Source organism: Chelonoidis abingdonii, chromosome 5, assembly GCF_003597395.2.
Source record: "Chelonoidis abingdonii isolate Lonesome George chromosome 5, CheloAbing_2.0, whole genome shotgun sequence".
Classification (NCBI taxonomy): Eukaryota; Metazoa; Chordata; order Testudines; family Testudinidae; genus Chelonoidis; species Chelonoidis abingdonii.
Window position 1 is genome coordinate 91208069 of NC_133773.1, and position 15562 is coordinate 91223630.

At 41.6% G+C, this 15562-nt stretch overlaps 2 protein-coding genes across 3 annotated transcripts in view; one reads left to right on the forward strand and one right to left on the reverse strand.

The window, feature by feature from the left end:
• Positions 1-46: 46 nt before the first annotated feature.
• The window catches only part of PPAT (phosphoribosyl pyrophosphate amidotransferase), a 65411-nt gene continuing 49895 nt past the window's right edge, over positions 47-15562 (forward strand). The window contains exon 1 of one of the 2 annotated variants that reach the window (XM_032796834.2): positions 47-389. In XM_032796834.2, the coding sequence (XP_032652725.1) occupies positions 262-389 (128 nt within the window). In that variant the 5' untranslated portion in view covers positions 47-261. The remainder of the gene's footprint in view (positions 390-15562) is intronic. The other variant, XM_032796832.2, reaches the window with a different exon arrangement.
• The window catches only part of LOC142046870 (uncharacterized), a 35385-nt gene continuing 29217 nt past the window's right edge, over positions 9395-15562 (reverse strand). The window contains exons 7-10 of the mRNA XM_075066127.1: positions 15116-15187; positions 13033-13434; positions 12198-12260; positions 9395-9672 (exon numbers count right to left, since the gene is read on the reverse strand). Coding sequence (XP_074922228.1) covers positions 9395-9672; positions 12198-12260; positions 13033-13434; positions 15116-15187 — 815 coding nt within the window. The remainder of the gene's footprint in view (positions 9673-12197; positions 12261-13032; positions 13435-15115; positions 15188-15562) is intronic.

Consider the following 15562-nt stretch of genomic DNA (forward strand, 5'->3'; position numbering starts at 1 on the left):
ATGAACTGTGTTTCCGAGCCCAGACACAGCGGCCCCTACCTCTATCGCAGGCGCGGCGGGGGAAATCGTTAGCGTCCCCACCCCCGCATGTAAATAAGGGAGGCCGTGGCGGGCTTTTGGGCGGGACGACGTTGTCCTGTCCCTGGCTGCCGCGGCGCCGGCGCAGCAGGAGTTGGCCTCGGGTAGGAGGTAGCTCGCGGCCGCCACGATCCGCGCTGAAGGGCCGGCGCAGCACGTGTTTCTGCAGCGTGGCCGGGAGCTATGGAGTTTGAGGAGCTGGGGATCCGGGAGGAGTGCGGCGTGTTCGGCTGCATCGCCTCCGGCACGTGGCCCACGGAGCTCGATGTGCCCCATGTGATCACTCTAGGGCTGGTGGGGCTGCAGCACAGGTAAGGGGGTGGGGGAAGGAGGTTATGTGAAAGGGCCGCCTGCTGCAAGGGATAAAGGGCGGGGTGCACGTGGGGAGGTGTGGCAGGTGAGGGCCTGCGCAGGTAAGTGGGTCGGGGGCACGGGACAAGCACCACAAGTAAGGCAAGGGCGACACAGTATCTACGATCGTTATTTATCTACTCACTGACTGCGTGCTCCCTGGTAGAGGAGAGGTGGGTGCAGGGGCCATCCATCCTAATGCAAAAGCTGCAGTTTATCTAGTGGTTCCTCAGAGTTTCTAGAGGCACTAGCCAAAATTGATATTTCTTCCCGCAGCCCTCCGTTGCACACTGTAACCCACCATAGGGCTCCCCAGAGCTTCCGTTTTGTGATTGCCTTATATGCAATCCCTGTATGTTCTAACAACCTACGACTGACCTTGGCCTGTTCTAATGCTACCTCAGAAGCCTGAGGTTTGGAGCAGTTCGGGGTCCTTGATAAGTTAACACATGTACGCAGGGCTGAGTTGGGTTTCACCTCAATCAGCTTCAATAAAGACATGAAGCACAGTAAACTACTGCTTATTTTAAATTGAGGCTGTGCTGCTTGATCAAGATTGTTATATAATTTTGATCTCTCTTCATCTATCTGTACCTGTTGCATATCTGTGCTACAGTCATGGAATAAATGCAGTGCACAACATCTTGATACATTTTGGATATTTAACTGAAACCTACTAAAAGAGTTCTCTTCAGGTTATGTTGAACTAAGAGTACATACAAATAATAATAAGTACATCTTCCCCAGATTATAACCATTTGTATGTCATCAGTAGGCCATATGATTTATCTCTCTCTTCTCCAAAGGGAATGTAACTTGCAAACCAAAATTAAAATTCAGCATTAATTGAATTGAATCAGATGTGCTTTATGAAACTCATTTTCTTCTAACTTAAAAGTGTGTATTAAAGCCATGTTCTCTATAAAACGTTAACAAAATAAATATATAAAAGCAAAATCTGTAGCGGGGGGAATAAAAACTCCTGAGGGGCCCACCAATTAAGGCCCAATCCAAATCCCATTCAAGTGTATGGGGGAGCCTTTCACTTGACTTTAATGAGAGTTGTGTCAGCCCTAAAATAAGGTCTTTAGGCTTTATACTGAAATCAACAAGGATATTTAGTAAACCACTGAGGGCCTTGGACTGGCTTTTTTTTTTTTTTAAGAGGAGTCCAGGGGCACCTTAAAGACTAACACATTTATCTGGGCATAAGCTTTTGTGGATAAAAAACCACTTCTTCAGATGCTTGCAGTGAAAATTACAGATACAAGCATCTATAGAACTCCAGACTCCTCATTGTTTTTGTGGATACAGACTAACACGGCTACCCATCTGATAATTGACTTTAAAGGGAAGGATGGGCAATACATCAGAGGGAAGAATTTGATCCTTGATATTTATCTCCAATTTTAAAAGGTAGAAATGACAAAGCTAGCAGTGTACCTGACTGAATCTTTGAGATAATTGATCAACAAGGAGGAAGCAGTTGTAGAGAGCATGTTAAAACACACAAGAATTCAACTAACAAAGGACTATTAGCACATCATATGCTTGAGTAAAAAGTGCAGTGTTTGTATAATGTGCCACAAACACCTAATGACTTATTTTTATGTGCGGCTAGTGTGTGAGAGGAACAGGCACCAGCGCTAGAGGGGCTTTAAGTGTGGGGGGGGGGGGGGAAACCTTACACAGTCTGAAGGGATAGCTCACTGGTTTGAACATTGGCCTGCCAAACCCAGGGTTGGGAGCTAAATCGTCAAGGGGGCCATTTAGGGATTGGGGTCAAAAATCTGTCTGGGGATTGGTCCTGCTTTGAGAAGGGGGTTGGACTGGATGACCTCCTGAGGTCCCTCCCAACCCTGATATTCTATGATACAGTGGGCACAGCAATTAAAACCTTTTGGCATCTATGATCTCACCAGTTAAAATGAGTCAGTAGATGCATAATTTTCATGATTCTTGGTTTAAAAAGTTGAGGGCACTCAAACTGGGGTTTTATTCCATTGCGTGCTTGATCCCGTTACACCAGTTTAAATTAAAAAATAACACAGACCTTGGCTACATTGGTGCTTTACAGTGCTGCAACTTTCTCGCTCACGGGTGTGAAAAAACACACCCCTGAGCGCAGCAAGGTACAGCGCTGCAAAGCGCCAGTGTGAGAACAGCTCCTAGCGCAGTAAGCTAATCCCCACGGGGAGGTGGCGTACCTGCAATGCTGGGAGAGCTCTCTCCCAGCGCTGGTGCCGCGACCACACTCGCACTTCAAAGCGCTGCTGCGGGAGCGCTCCCACTGCAGCGCTGTACGACTGCAAGCGCAGCCATACCCACAGTCACTTAAGATCACTGAAACTCTCCTGAAGACAAGTCCTAAGAGCCTAATCAAACTGCAACAGTAGTCAATGGGAATTCAAGCGGGCCCTATGAGACACATCTATAGTCCTTGATTCCCAGCCTTCTCACATGAGCACGAACTGTGCTGTGGAGGACATTTAGCATATTTTAACTAACCTTTTCTTAAAAAAAAGCCTATTTTTAAACCTCGTATGCATCCTCATATACTAAAGATATCCCAGAATTTGTTGTGTGACATTATAAACACCAGTGCTGTGGTGATTACTATAGAAATGCCTGTCTAACACACTGATTCTCAGCATGATTGTAACACATTTTATAGTCATGTTAGCAGTGGATGTAGACCAGTGATTCTCAAACTTTTGTACTGGTGACCACTTTCTCAGAGCAAGCCTCTGAGTGTGACCTTGCCCTCCCTCACCTACCAGATCAACAGCACCTTCTTCCTCTCAAAACCTCCTCTGGACACCGGCGAGCGTGTCCTTGCGAGGTAATTGTCTTTCTGGGGGACCTTGCCCTCCCTCACCTACCAGATCAACAGCACCTTCTTCCTCTCAAAACCTCCTCTGGACACCGGCGAGCGTGTCCTTGCGAGGTAATTGTCTTTCTGGGGGACCTTGCCCTCCCTCACCTTATAAATTAAAAAAAAAAAAACACTTATAAATGCTGGCAGCAAAACAGGGTTTGAGGTGGAGGCTGACAGCTTGTGATTCCCACCATGTAATAACTTTGTGACCCCCGCTTTGTGAATCCTGATGTAGACTGTGGTTGAAACTTTCAAACACTTGCTACACAAGTTTTAATGTGGAGAGGACTTAAGGATGAGTCTGTTGATTTACCTTGATTATTTGAAAGCCAAGGAATAAGGTCATTCTAAACTCGTATTTTGACAGGATCCTGCCTTTTTTTAATTTAAAAAAAAAAGGTAGTTTTTTGGGGTAGGGGAGAGAGAGATGGAGTAGCTTGAACTATAATTTAACTAAAAATGTCATTTTGTGTCCTTGACCAGGGCAAATTTGAAAAAAGTCAGTCTTGGAACAGTTGTGAGGTTTGTTAATTTTTTCCAAAGAAACTATTCTGATGGATATTTTTGGCAGTAATATGTACCACTGCTGTGTACAAAACATCTGAATGCATTTTGCTTTCTTCCAGCCAAAAAGGAGAAATGTAGCCACACTTTGTGCAGAACTCCTATTGAAATTAGTCAATGTTCAGCATGTGGGATGGGTAGTAAACCAGGCTCTGTGTGGAATTTGTTATGAGAGTCCAAAAGCGGTAGAGACTGAGAGCTTGTCTATGCTACAGACACTACAGCTGTGGCGCCGCTGCTGTAGTGCCATGGTGTAAGTACTTGCTACAATGGCGGAGGAGTTTTTCCCATTGCTATAGATAATCCACTCCCCTCAAGAGGTGGTAGCAATATTGTTGGAAGAATTCTTCCATTGACTTAGTGGTATCTATACTGGGGCATAAGTCAGCTTAACTACATATCTCAAGGTGGTTTTTTGACACCCCTAAGCAATGTAGCTAGGTTGATTAGGTGTTGACTAGGCCTCAGACTTCATTGGTATGCTTTTCTTCACCAACCTGGTCTTGACCAACATTTTTATTCAACATTCAAAGTATTACCAGTTTGGGATGCAGAAGTTGTAATCTATTTTACTAACTAATAAGTTTAACAGTATCTTCCCCCTTAACCACAGATTTCCATATATCTAAATTCAGTATTGCAGGTTGGAGCATAAGAATGGCCATACTGGGTCAGACTTATAGTCCATCTTGCCCAGTATCCTGTCTTCTGACAATGTCATGTGCTTTAGAGGGAATGAACAGAGCATGGTTGGCTTGTATTTCTGCTCTCAATAGATAAACTTGATACATTGTCTGTTGTCGTCACACAGACAGACCTTGTTTTTTGTTTTTGAGAGAGAGTTTTAGTCTCTAGTAAACAGACCTCCCTTGTATTATGATCCTGTCAGATTTTGCAGTAGAAGCAAGAACAAGCCAGTTAAATGCTTGGATTGATGGCCTTCAAGGGATGTTAGATCATACAAGAACTGGTGTTAATCATTCAGTGTGTGGCTATTTCCCCTCTTAAATCCATACCTAGTGTTTCAAGTGAGATTTTACACCATGGTTCAGATTAAAAGATCCAACATCACTTTTTCAAAAAGTAGTGGTATTTATCCTCTTATCTTGGCTATGTTCAGTCATTAATTGTCTTCAATCTACATAAATTCCCTGTGCCGTTTAAATTGGATAAGATGGTGTGTGTGTTGTGCACCTTAACTTTATTTCTTGGTTTTCAGAGGTTTCAATTTAGCCACTCTACACATTCTGGAACAGCCATAGGTACCACTGGGCCCCCTTAATTATGTGTTTAAAGTTTTTGGGCATTTAATTTTTTGGTTTAAAAAAAAAAATTCTCATAACACAATGTACCACACCCCCCTGCTCTCACCCTTCACTGCTTCTGGTTGCTTTGCTTGGCACTGATTACCTTGTCACAGAACACGCTGGCTGCATGTTAATTCTTTCACTGCCTCTGTGTCGTCTCCTGTCTCTTTGCCTGTTCAGCACAGCTTGGGTCTCTTGCCTCCCGACAAGAGGCAAGTGTAACCATCAGACTTGCTGGCTGAGAAACTGGGTAGAGGGTGCAGAAACAGTGCAGGGGCTAGCATGGAGTCAGTGAGGGTTTTTTTTTTTTTTTTGGTGGAGACACACATAAGAGACATGCATGTGGAGGTTTTGGGGGGACAGATAAAGCCTCCCAGTATCCCTCGCTGTCCAGCTTGGACCCCACCTTTCCATTCTTCAATGTACTGTTCTAACACCCTCCCCCACGTTCTCTCAGTTCTCTGATCTCTCATTTTCTCTAACTGCTCAGAGACCCCCATACTGCTCCAGTTCTTCTAACAGTCTGTTCATCGCACCCATTGCTCTATCTGCATTTCCCTGCTTTTCTGAGCCCCACACACACATCCCTCCACTGTTCTAAGCTCATCCACCTCATCAGCTTCACCCCCTCTCCTTGCCCAGATAAGCTCATAGGACCGTGGGACTAGCTGGATACAGAAAGGGGAAGGAGTGTAGCTATGGGATCCCTACCACAGAGCTGAACCTGGTGCCTGGGGAAGGGCTCTACACATCCATCTGCAGAATAGGAGGCTCAAAGAGGTTTGAAGAGGCCCACTCAGAGGAACACCTGATAGAGATGAAAAGAGCCTGAAAAATAGCTCTGAGGTATGTGAACCATTCCATTCATCTCTGTCAATTTTCTCATTCCTCAGGACATCTTCAGGGGCAGCTGCCTGCCAGATCCCAGCTTACACTGGGGCAGTAGGAAGGCTCCAGAGCCCAGCTACATAGACAGTGGGGAGGGTCCCTGCCCTCCTCAGGGTTGGGAATCACTGCTGCCCCATTCACCTCTATCCACTTTGTGAGGCATATCCCCCTCTGGGCCCTGGCCATTGCCCTGAGAGATGGGAGGCATCTTCCCTCACCGTGAGAAGGGGAGGGGTATCCTCTTCCATTAGGAGGGGAGGATATGGGCTAAGCGGCCTCCCTGCCATCCATTCCTATGTCTATGCACTATGGTTTAGCTTGCACTGACCTAGAGTTCCAAACTCCAGGAATACTGCTTCCCCAAAGGAGCAGTGGGTGCCATGCACTAATTGAGATAAATGCCAGGAAACTGAGATCAGACAAGGAATAATTAAAGACATAGTTTGAGACCCAGATGTGTGGGCAGAAAAAAGCCCAGAAGAATGAATTGCTTTGTAAAATACTGGGGGGGGTTCTGGGGGGAACTCTGTCTTGGGAACTACTTGCTCAAACAACTCCAAATTTGGATCCTAATGCTACCTAGCTCCGCCATAAGGCACAGTAAATTTCAAGACCATGTGAGTAATTCTGTGGATTTTAGAATATTTAGAACAGTTTATCTTTAAACAGAAAAGGACACTCAACACTAACTATAGCACAGCAATCATGATAATCAATTTGACTTGTTAAGCAAAGATGGTTTGTATGAGAATTCTAACTATCCAAGCAAATGAAGTATTATGCGTAGAGTTACTTATGCGTAGAGTTACTTCAGTGGGACAGTGCCGCAGCATATGTTAGCACCAAATGCCTCATTATACTAGACATATGTTACTATTTCTGAGCCAAAGGAATATGAACAGTGGAAGAAAGAAGTTGCTGAGAAAACATGCTACTTTTCCCAGGAACAAAGTGGAATGAAAATGGACCATAGACAGCATGCATGTACACTTGTTCTGAAAGTTGGCAGACAGTGAAATTCAGCCCTCTGAAGAGTGGTTATGCTTCAAAAGGAAAAGTAATTACTTTGAAAGTTACTCTCTCAAATGTTCTAGTGTACTGAAAATGTTTTTTTTGTTTTTTTTTTCCTGTGCTTCATGGTCTATCCTCTTCTCGTGACACTGCATTGCAGTCTTTAAAATGAAAACTGTCAGTTTCCAAACCAATGTATACCATGAGATTGCAGGACTGCTCTGCCATACTCTCTACTAGACAGTAATTTGACTAAAATGTTCTACTCTGAAAAAATTACTATTTTAATAACAGATCTTTCTTACCAGAAAAATCTGTCTACTTTGGTGACTAAACTAAGATTAATCTTTGTTTGGTAGGGGGAGGAAGGAGGCTTGTGGGTTTTTTTGGTGAAGAGCAATGCTGTAGGGGAGACTGGGATTCTGTCCTGGCTTGTGCCTCATTGAGATAATTTGTTTTTACTGCAGTGTTAACTCAGGGCTAGATAACTTGAGTTTTAATGGCACTGTATCCTGGCTTAAATAAGAGCTATCAGACTGCAATGGGCCTAAACCCACTGTTTGTACTACCAGCATGGAGTAGCTGAGTCCCCACTGCATTACTGGCTCCAGTGTCAACACCACTAGAGCTTCTAATTCTTCTCCCCATGGGCCAGCTAACTCCAGTTACGCAGTGCTTTAAACTCACTGTAAATACTTCTTGTTTATATTAAAGCTGCTGCCTATTATATCATTGGGTAATCCCTGATTTTTGTATTGTGGGAAAGAGTAAATAATACTTCTCTATTCACTGTTTTCACATCATTCATGATTTTATAGACCTATCATATCCTTTGTTAGTGATCTCTTTTCTAAGATGAACAGCACCTTTTAATAGTTTTAATTTCTCCTCATATGGAAGCCATTCCATAACCTTGATCATCTTTGTTGCCTTCCTCAGAACCTTTTTCCAGTTCCACTATATTGTTCGAGAGAGGATGACCAGAACTGGACACAGTATTCAAGGTGTGGGTGCACCATGGATTTATATAATGGTATTATAATAATTTGTGGGCTTTTTATCCCTTTCCTAGTAGTTCCTCACATTCTGTTAGTCTTTTTGACTGCTGCTGGGCACAAGCTGAATTTTTCAGAGACTATCCATGGTGACTCCAAAACCAACTTTTTGAGCAATAACAGCTAATTTAGAAGCAATCATTTAGTTGGGATTTTTTTCTAATGTGCTGCTGTATAGATTGATAGAGTCAAACAGCTTCTGCAAGGGAAGACCATGTTTGCTTGGTTTCTTAGAATTGTTTGAAAAAGTTAATAACATATAAAGTCAACCCACTGAAAATAACTTAACTTGAAATTTCAGAAAGCTTTGTATAAGGCCTATCATAAGATTAACAGGGAAAATAAATAATTATGGGGTAAGAGGCAGAGTCTTGTTCAGAACTAAAAACTGGCTACGTGATAGTAGTCATAGGGAATGGTTGCCTCTTAAAGTGGAGAGTGGATAATAGGGGGATTTCTGTATTTAGGAGGTAGTAGACAGTGAATTGGTTAACTGACACAGAGCTGTTTCAATTATTGAAATAATAGTGAGCCACAAGAAACACCAGAAAGATTTAGACTCATTAAGGGATGGAGTGGAATGACCATTCTCAGATATTCTCTAAAATGCTTGTCACTATAGTATGTGATTTTAACTTGAGCAAGTGAAAGGTAATGAGGCAGGTCAGACTGTCAATGTTTCCTTTACTAATTTGTTGTAAATTTACAGGAAAAAGATGTGGATTGTCCTGGATAGCTTTATGAAAAGGTCTAGTGCAAGGCAGCAGAAATGTGACTGACACATTGGTTCTGACCAGTTGTAGCGAAACTGACCAGTCTCATTAATTTTATACTTCTGCCTGAGCAGAAGCCCTGGCACTAGAATTTTCTGTCTGCAGATTTAGGAAAACAGCAGAGCAGCAACACAATTGAGTGAGATTTTTGTTTTGTTCAGAGGATGCCTGTATTTTTCACTTCCCACTCACTTTGCTAGAGAAAGCTGTGATAAGCTTCAAGTATTTGAAGGTTTTATGACGGTAGAGGAGGAGTAACTGCTATGATGGTCAATAAGAGGTATCTGCAAGGGATGGGGTGAAATTTTAAAGTAAAGGAAAATCTTGGCTTAAAACAAGGTGAAATTTCCTTTCAATTAAGTCTGTTAATCTGTGGCATAGTCTCCCAAGAGCAGTAATGGAAACCCCATTCCTGTTTAGGTTTAAATAGCTCAAGTACAAATTTGCTGTAGAGAAACAATCCTGTATTAGTGTGGATGGACTAGATAATCAAATAGATCTCTTCCATCTCTCATCTGTGGATTGTTTGTATTTTCTTTTTGCATGCAAGTTTGGTAGAAAGTTCATTAAACCAACCTGTTTTATAGCTGGAGGATCACCATACAGCTGTGTTCTGCTGATGTCCTGTGTTTCTTCCTGTTTACAAAGCCTTTCTAAAAGTGCTTTTTTGCCTTCTGTTACTGTATGAATTCTGTCTGTTAAACTTCTTTGAAACTGTACTATAGCTTTCTCAGAAGCACTCTTCTTAAGCGGACTAGGTGATGATTCTGTAGAAGAAAGCATAATATGTTATTGGCAGGGGGTGGGAGGGAGAGGCATAGCAATGTAAAGAGAGGACAAGCAAAGTGATGAGTCTACACGGAGTAACTCTACAGACTGGCATACACTTGTTTTTTTTAAAGCTATTATTCAGCAATCACATTTTGCTGGTGGGGAGAAGAATTGTCTGATGTATCTGGGTCATCATTAGAACTAGTCAGGAATTCTGTGATAAACATTTTTCTGTTGAAAAAAGCTGATTTGTCAAAACTGAAACTTTAATACTGTGTCCAGCGGGGAGTGAATCTGACCAATTTCATGTAAAATTGTTGTTAAATCTCAGGTATTCAAACTCTTCTACTTGCCACTCAGAAGTGCTCTCTTCAGACTGTTTATAAGCTCATAATAAATGAAAATATTTAATTGCCTAGTCATAGTTCCTTCTTAGCTTCAGTTTATACCTCTCTTCTGAGAGTAACCTGCTCAGAAATGTTGTGACATTTAGCTGCTCTGCATATAGATCTGAAGTCCTTTTAGTGACAGCAAACCTGTTTGTTTTGTTTTTGTTTTTTAACTTTGTGCACCCCCTGGTTCTAATGCTGGAGACCATCATCATCCTTGTCTCTTTTTCAACATTTTGATAGTTTGCTGTATTATGTAGACTTGTATTGCTCCAGAAATGATCTTACTAGATTTCTGATTTGTACTCTCTTCCTTTCTCTGTATCCCACTGCTTGCTTATTGTAGTCTAACTACTGCCCGATATCAAGCTGATAGTGCTTCATTTTTCTCTACACTACTGTCCTCTGATCAGTGTGTTGAATCTTGTAACCACTTAAGGTATAACTCAATGATCACTAACAAGGAAAACCCTTTTCCTGTTGACACCTTTTCTGTGTTAGTTTGATCCATCCTATATAGTTTATCTTTAGGAAAATGACTTGAAGTACAAATGGAAATTCTGATTAAAATTTGGTTACTGAAATAGCTGTGATTTAAATCAGTCCACCCTTAACAAAGCCAATTGTTCAGCAAATAGAACATCACTTTAAGTGATCTTCTAGCTAACCATTTACATTAGCCTAGCAGGTACTGTGCCAACAGTCTCTTGTTTAATCTATATTTCCATTATTTACTTACTAAGGAAAGCATGGTACCTCTTTTTTGAGTTTTTGCTGACACTAACACACCAGTCTTCTCCCCTTAACATGTTTCCTTTTGTTCATGATAGTTGATTCTAGAATCTTCTCAATGTCGAAATTTAGGCTCACAGGTTTATGGGCTTCTGGTGCTTTCCCTGGTGTCTTTCTCTTTAAATATGGGTCTCATGTTAGTATCTCACCAGTGTCTAGTGGGCTCCAAACACCTCCACTCTTGAGAGGTTTTTATTTGGCCTTCTTTCAGATGGCTTAGATGCCATCCATCCAGTACAGTTTCTTTACCTTTTCTGAGGTTTTAGTGTTCAAGGTGTGAGAAATTTCTGTTGCTGGCATGTTTCTCTCCCTCTTAGTGAGCACTGGGACAAAGAAATCAAACAATTTTCCCATAGAATCGTGAGGAAACCTCTTGATTAGCCTAATAAGTAAGGCTATGTTTTAGTAAGTCATGGACAGATTACAAGCAGTAAACAAATTCATGGCCCATGACTTGTACAATATACGCCTGACTAAATCTTGGGGGGTGCTTAGACAGGTTGTGCAGCCTGGCTCTGCGCTTCCCTAGAAGTGGTGACATCCCCCTCCCTCGCTCCTAGGTGGAGGCGCCTCTGTGCGTTGCCTCCACCCCGAGTGTCAGCTCCAATTGGCTGGGACCTATGGCCAAAGGGAGCTGTAGGGGGCCGTGCCAGCAGGCAGAGGCAGCATGCAGAAGTGCCTCTGCCTAGAAGCTGAGGGATGTTGCTACTTCTGGGGAGTTATTCCTCCCCCATGAGAGCAGCAGAGTGTCTTGTGGCACCTTATAGACTAACAGACGTTTTGGAACATGAGCTTTCGTGGGTCAATACCCACTTCGTCAGACACAGCGTCTGACGAAGTGGGTATTCACCCACGAAAGCTCACGCTCCAAAATGTCTGTTAGTCTATAAGGTGCCACAAGACACTCTGCTGCTTTTACAGATCCAGACTAACACAGCTACCCCTCTGATACTCCCCCATGAGGTAAGCGCTGCCCAGAGCCCTCACCCCTTCCTACAACTGAGTCCCCTTCTTCCCCCCCCCCCAACTCCTGCTGCTGCTGGGAAAGGGGAGCATGGTGGCCCGAGACTGCCCCAGCAGCAAGTAGCCTGTGCAGCTGGCCCTGGGATTGCCCAAGCTGCTCAGGTGCCCCCCGGGTCAGCCATACCAGCTGCTGCAGAAGTCCCGAAGGTCCCGGAAAGTCACAGAATCTGTGACTTCCATGACCTCCATGATAAACTTGCAGCCTTACTAATAAATGATTGATTGTCTTATGACTTGAATATTTGATTAAACTTGCACCTAGCATTCAACTCTGCAACAATATTTGCATATCCTCAAAAAGGCAAAAAAACTCTTACCACCAGATGCTTTTCTCTTGATACCCCAAGGTCCTGTGTTTGTGATAACATCTCCCACTGATTCTTATAAAACAAAAATAAAGTATTCTATGAACAAATATACTTTTAGAGGTGTTCTAAAAACAGACAAACCAAAAAAGTCTTTGATATGTAAGTAATGTTTAGAGAAGGTGGCTTAGAGCAGCAACTGGAATGTCCTGGACAGATTAGGTGCCATGAGAAAGTATGTTTGCTTTCACAAATCCAGTGCCTGAAATCAAATGAGCTTTGCTACAAAGTTATCACATGTCGGTACTCCTTTCTGGTGCTGACCTGAGAGACAGCCATGAGTTGACACTGGTGTAAGACTTCATTACGTTCTCAAATGATTCATTGTCAAATTATAGCAGTACATTTTTTCTTCAATGCAAGTTTGTGAAGACCACATTAGAATTCCAAAATGAAAGCAATATCTTTAAATGTTTTTAATAAACAGTATAACTTGAGGTTGATTCAGTTTATGAAGTAGGTAATAATTACATCTGGGCTAAAATATAATCCTAGCCAGCGATGTGTATCAGCCCATGACATAGCTATTATCAGATTAATGGGGAGCACTTTTTACTATATAGAAACGGGCTCCCTGGTCTTTACACCTTCATTTTGCTTGGATATGATAAAGCCTATGCTCTTATTTGCTACTGCTCTTAGAATTCACCATCTATATAATTTTACAAAACGTGTCTGACCATCTCTACGACTTGTCACTTGAACTAACTCCAATGCTCAGTGTCAAAGAGAGCAGAAAATTGTCATGTTTATAAATAGAGTGGTGTTTTCACTATTGGTCTAATACCTGATATGAGATTAGAACTTTCACATCCCCAGCTAGATGCAACTAGAGGTTGTCTTCTGAAGATGCAATCAACTTCATCGTAAAACCTCATCTTTCGTCTGGGATTGCCAAGATGATTGTTTTCTTTCTGCAGTGCGCGGTATTCATATTTTAAATTCTTGTACTTTGTGCGACACTGCTTCCAGTCTCTGTCTATGCCAAATTTCATTAACCTTCTGGCAATCTCCTCAAAGATTTCTTTATTTCGTGTTGCTCCTTCAAGCATTTGTTGTATCTTCTCATCTGACCATATATTTATCAGAGCTCTGACTTCATTATCACTCCAGTGTTTTCCTGCTCCTGTATCATGAACTGTAATAACCCTAAAGTGATTCTGTGCTTCATCCAAAGGAATTAAATTGTCTGAAAATATGAATGAAACAAATAACTGAGGATTGCAGAATACACACAAATAAAAGTATATCCGTAACTAAACTTTATTCAGTCATGGAGTGTGGAGTGAATTAACATTTGAACTAGGGTTTCTGAATAGGTTGTCAGGAAGAACTCTGGGACTTTAAAGGTGTATATGTTGCAATAATATATGGGAAAGGTTCAGTCATGCATGCAAAAGTATTTTTCTGCAAATAAAACCTAAGTTGCCTTCAAATGGCAACAGAATTCTGTCTGTTTTATTGTTGCAATGTATTAGTTAACTTTAAAACATTAGTATCAAAGCTGTACAGAGAGTAGCAATTAGAGTTCAAGCATAAACAGCAACGTCTGTATCAGCAATAAGAATACTTTCATATTAACTTTAGAAGTAGAAAGGGATGTACTAGTACAAAAGCATCATGAAGACGAAAACTCTAGCAGGCAGAGACGCTAGATGAGCAAAAACTCAGTATCTAGATGTTTCCTAGTGTCTGGGTGGTGACATCAATCGTAAATTGGGTATAGAGCAAAGTGTGAGTGTAAGTTCGAACACCAAGAAGTATGTTTTGCTACTGTATGGGAACAAGTACTGTATGAAATAAATTTAAAGGTTAGTGTTTAAGATTCTGAACCTAATTCTTAGGTATTTGGGAAGTCAGTGTAACTGTCTGAATAGAAGTGTAACATAATACCCTACTTTTTCACCTTGTATCTAATGAACTGCAGAGTTTTGGATATACTGCAGAATGAGGCCAGTGAGGAAAGCTAGAAAGAGACTTTTTTAATGATTGTCAGGAAAGCTGTATTTTTGGAGCTGGTGCAGTTGAAGATCTACGTAATTTAAGATTAAACTACTAAGAGTGACAGAATTTTACTATAGTTCAATATGAGTGGGAAATAATATATTTAAAGAAAACAACAATGGGACAGTCCAGCAAATTACATAAGCAGAAGCTTAACTGCAGACATGGGAATAGTTCTTTCAGCTTCAATGGCCTGTTAAGAGTGTGCTTATGTAATTTGTTGGAATGTGACCTCTGTTCATAGTGATTGTGTGGTAGGAGCTCTCTCTGGTGCCCGTACAGAAAGTACCTATATGCACTATGACTCTGTTCTAGCAGTTCTTACTGCTAGAACAGAGCCTAGTGTGCAGACAGTGCTCCTGCCCCACTGAGTAGAGTTGGTATAGGGACTGCTACTCAGTAAATCAAGGTATTGGAGGCCATTTCAGGGGGGTTCAAACCCAATAGCTGCCACCAGGATCCAGTCTGGAGGCTCCGAGCATACATACTAGAGAACATGAAGGGATTGTCGTTCCTACCATGATTATAGATGCACCCAAACTTTAGTGAAAAACACATTTTTGTCTCGAGTGTAGATTAGATGATTTCACTTCAATTAACTCGAGACTGTACTGATAGAACAATAGTTGATCTAATTAAAACCTTAAAATGGGAGCAATGGTTTACAAGATGAATGTACACATTTTACCTCCGTGTATAATCAAGACAAGTGTTTTGGTAGCTAAAAGTTTACTATGTCTCTCTCTGACAGTTGAATTTTATCCACAGCTGAATTGAAGTAGGTAATAAACAATGTCAGCTGGAATCCACAGTAGAGATCAGATTTACCTTTTTTTAAACTGAGATATGTATAATTAGACACTTACCTGTCGCAGTTATCTGTTTCACTACTGATGGGCCAGGTATATCCTCTGAAGTAGTGCTTATAGAATCATCATCTAGAAAAAAATGCAGTTTTATGTTAAATCTGTTGATATGTGAATTGCATATATTCTCCCCACATTTGCAGATCCATAATAACTTTAATTAAAAAGATTGTAGTAACATTTAACACTTAGGCAAACTGGTTGAGACAGCTGTATCTCACCTTTCAGAAAAAATAATCAGAATTAAGCTAAGACTGGTTTTTCTTAGCCAACGGATCTCCCCAGTACTCGGCAATTCAAAATATTGCCAAGCAAATACAAATGTGATGTAAATATAGACTGTATTGTAGCTGTTTTATGCCTCCCTTCTCATTCTGTATAACAGCTATATATTATACACATTACAAGTTACTTAGCACGAGAACTCTGTTATGTTTGGTTTATAAA